Here is a 3,143-nt window from a genome sequence, read left to right as displayed (position 1 = left end):
AACCCTAACTATTCTATGATTCTATGATGCGAGCCAGAGAAAGCCTCAGGACCGTGGAGGATTTTCCAGTGCCACTCATCCATCTGTAGCATATCCAGCTTCATTGTCACAGCTGGCGTGACCTGTTTGGCACATTACACAAACAGGTCACACAAACAGGTCAAATCAAGGGGGATTTAAACTGGTGTCTACAGACATAAATTCATTTTGCACTTCATCTGGTGCTTAGGAGGCTGCATTAAGCATGCTACATTGGTCTGTTGAAAGCCACACCAAACATGCTAAATCAAATTGATCTGTGCCCTGTAAAGCAGTAAAATGTGAAGTTTCTAAAGTGATCAGATGTGTTAGCTAGCTCTCTGAAGAATGTAAATTTCATTCTCTTTTACAGGAACATCAACAGCCCTTAAGATGTGCTATCGTGGTTATGGTTATCCCTTGATGCTGTTCTTGGAAGAAGGAGGGGTAGTTACAGTGTGTAAAATAAACACTCAAGAACCTCAGGACTTGTTGGACTTTGATTTCTGCAGTACAAAGGTTGTTAATAAAATCATCCTTCAGTCAGAGGGATTACGAAAAGCATTTGCTGAGCTGGATATGACCAGTGAAGTTATGCAGATTACCATGTCTCCAGATAAACCCTACTTCAGGTACTCGAAACAGTGCTTTCAACTGAAATGTTAATACTTGGCCTCTGTTGGTAAGGACTGGAAGTTTTCAGGGTGGAGAGGGAGGAGCTGTTTTAGAATACTGCTTTATTTTAAGAAAAATTGGAATGAGTAATATATAATCTAATTAACATAGTAATGAACACATTGACAGCCTGGTAAATGTGACACTGTTGCAGGCAGTTTAGCATTTTTATTGAAATAAACCAAACCGACCAGTGGTGTTCTGTGAAACAGCCATTTTGATATTCAAGAGGACTGATTCTGGTGAGTTTTTAGAGAGCTGGGGTCAGGTATTTTGAGGTGTTGCCTTTTGTCTTCCAGGTTATCCACTTTTGGAAATGCTGGCAGTGCACATCTGGACTACTCTAAGGACTCTGATTTGATAGAAGCATTCCACTGTAACCAGACCCAGACAAACAGGTTAGGAAGTCTGTGATCAGTGCTCTCTGTGGCAGATCATGTGTTCTAAACTTTTCTTGTTTCTTGTATTTTTCTAAACGTACATGTCCCAGTTTTAAACTTTTCTTGCTGGAAAGTTTAAAGACACCTTTTTTTGTGTTACTGTAACATTTATTTCACTAGTACAGGAAAGGAGGGAAATACTTTTCCCATCTGATAAAAACCTGTGTTTGTGATCAAAAGCTAAGGAATAGCAATGTCTGTCTGATGTTGTTGCCAGAAAAAGATCAAATTAGTATGTTGCTAATTGTTTTTTCTATTATTCTGGTTAATTTCTATAATTTTAGTTTTTCTATGGCTTTAACTGGGAGTAATGATTCAGCTCCTTTCTGAACAACTTGTTTTCTTCACATGACTTGTTTTTTTCCTCTGCAGGTACAAGATTTCTTTGCTTAAACCATCTACAAAGGCACTGGCTTTATCTTGTAAGGTGTCCATTAGAACAGATGCTCAAGGATTTCTTTCACTGCAGTATATGATTAGGAATGAAGATGGACAGATCTGTTTTGTAGAATACTATTGTTGCCCAGATGAGAATATTACTGAAGAGATGTAGGTGTGTGTTTTTGGTGTCTGTATTATATTTATGGATATATAAAATAGTATATTTTTATATAAAACTGAGTTAAAGCTGTGAAGATTAATAGACTTGATACTGTAAGTTTTTTAGCTCTTCCTTTTTACTACCTTGCAAACATTTCTTAGCCTCAACTCAAAAAACTGAGTCTGAAGAAACATAAAGTAGAGCTGGTCTTCTCTAGCCACTGATTCCAGCACGGATGTTGAAGTGGTGTTCATGTAATACGTTGTTGCTTTTTACAGTGTTCTCCAAGAATTTTTATTTGTGTTTTGGTTTTTCTTTTTTGTCTTTGGCTTGTTCTAAGCAATGCTACAGCAGAAAATCTGAATACTTTCTCTGTGTTAGCCAGTTAACTTTCAGTGACTTAAAAATAAAACCAAATTCGTCTTGAAAAAGGGTGACATTTTCAGACTGATTTCTTAACAGCAGCAGGTGGTTTCTTTCTGGCAAATGCTGACGTGTTTTCTGGTGAAGACACTAGACTCCTCATCTTAATTAATTCTTAATATAACTCAATTCCTTGTAATTTCATCTGATACCAATTTACCCTTTTGCCTGCAGTACTGATGTTGAATTGGTAAGCTAACTTAGCAGCCAGGATTTACTTACTCATAACTGTTCTGGCAGTACTGTTGTTTTGTATCTAGTTTCTGTACGTACATGTCCCAGTTCCTACCCTGCTACACTCTACTAGTGCTGCTAAGAATCATAAGGAGAGAGAAAAGTTTAATATTTGAAATTATTTGTGAAATCAGTTTACCTTCTCAGTAGCCTTTTTCAGTAACAGGAGGGACTCCTAAACTGCAGTAAAGTAATATCTGCCTGTATCCCGTGGGGTGGTGTATTTGTATCACTGCCAAAAATGGACCCTGTCTCTTCCTCACTGAAAAGGGAGTGCAGTTTCTGGAGAGTTTTCTGCAGTGGCAGCTTCACAAAGCGGTGAGGTAGGCTGTATTGGGTCAAAACTTGCTCTTCTCCTCTCACACCTTTCTGTTGCAAACAACCTGCTTAAAAGCAGGAGGTCTACTGAACCAGGTGGGTGTTGAACTATGCGCAGAGACTGCAGATCATGCTGCAGGAGACCAAAGACTTCCTGCCTTGCTGCCATGGGATGGCATCCAGGAGCTCAGTGATCCGTGGGTAGTTTCTACAGCTGTAGACTGTAGTCAAGATTTGGTTTTGTCAGAAGATGAGGTCCTGCTTTGCGCATGTGAAAACAGTATGTTCATATGTTACCAAGTTGATTGCTCCACAGTCCAATAGAATCCAAGTCCTTTGGGTTTATTTAAGTTCAGATGCTTTTGTTGACCAATTTTCATCTCTTGCTTATGTCAGCAAGAGTGTACTTTGAGAGTGCACAGTGTCAGCAGTTCACTTTCATTGTCTTCCATGCAGATCATCCATTTATGGCAATAAATTTTATATTTGAAAAA

At 38.6% G+C, this 3,143-nt stretch overlaps 1 protein-coding gene across 1 annotated transcript; it reads left to right on the top strand.

Moving 5' to 3' along the window:
- Positions 1–396: 396 nt before the first annotated feature.
- On the top strand, positions 397–1,686 carry RAD1 (RAD1 checkpoint DNA exonuclease). The gene is made up of 3 exons (XM_010022362.1): positions 397–650; positions 993–1,091; positions 1,506–1,686. The coding sequence occupies exons 1-3, from the start codon at positions 412–414 to the stop codon at positions 1,684–1,686; spliced, it is 519 nt and encodes a 172-aa protein (XP_010020664.1). The 5' UTR covers positions 397–411.
- The last annotated feature ends 1,457 nt before the right edge of the window (positions 1,687–3,143 follow it).

This window comes from Nestor notabilis, unplaced genomic scaffold (genome assembly GCF_000696875.1).
Source record: "Nestor notabilis isolate BGI_N333 unplaced genomic scaffold, ASM69687v1 scaffold16249, whole genome shotgun sequence".
Classification (NCBI taxonomy): domain Eukaryota; kingdom Metazoa; phylum Chordata; class Aves; order Psittaciformes; family Psittacidae; genus Nestor; species Nestor notabilis.
The sequence above is the reverse complement of the archived record's forward strand: the minus strand, read 5'-3'. Positions and strand labels throughout refer to the sequence as shown.

Bases quoted from the DNA above. Each gene is read 5' to 3' on its own strand.
- RAD1 (XM_010022362.1), top strand. From the start codon at position 412: ATGTGCTATCGTGGTTATGGTTATCCCTTGATGCTGTTCTTGGAAGAA. The intron at 651-992 runs GTACTCGAAACA...TTTGTCTTCCAG, and splicing joins CCAGATAAACCCTACTTCAG to GTTATCCACTTTTGGAAATG. The intron at 1,092-1,505 runs GTTAGGAAGTCT...TTTCCTCTGCAG, and splicing joins AACCAGACCCAGACAAACAG to GTACAAGATTTCTTTGCTTA.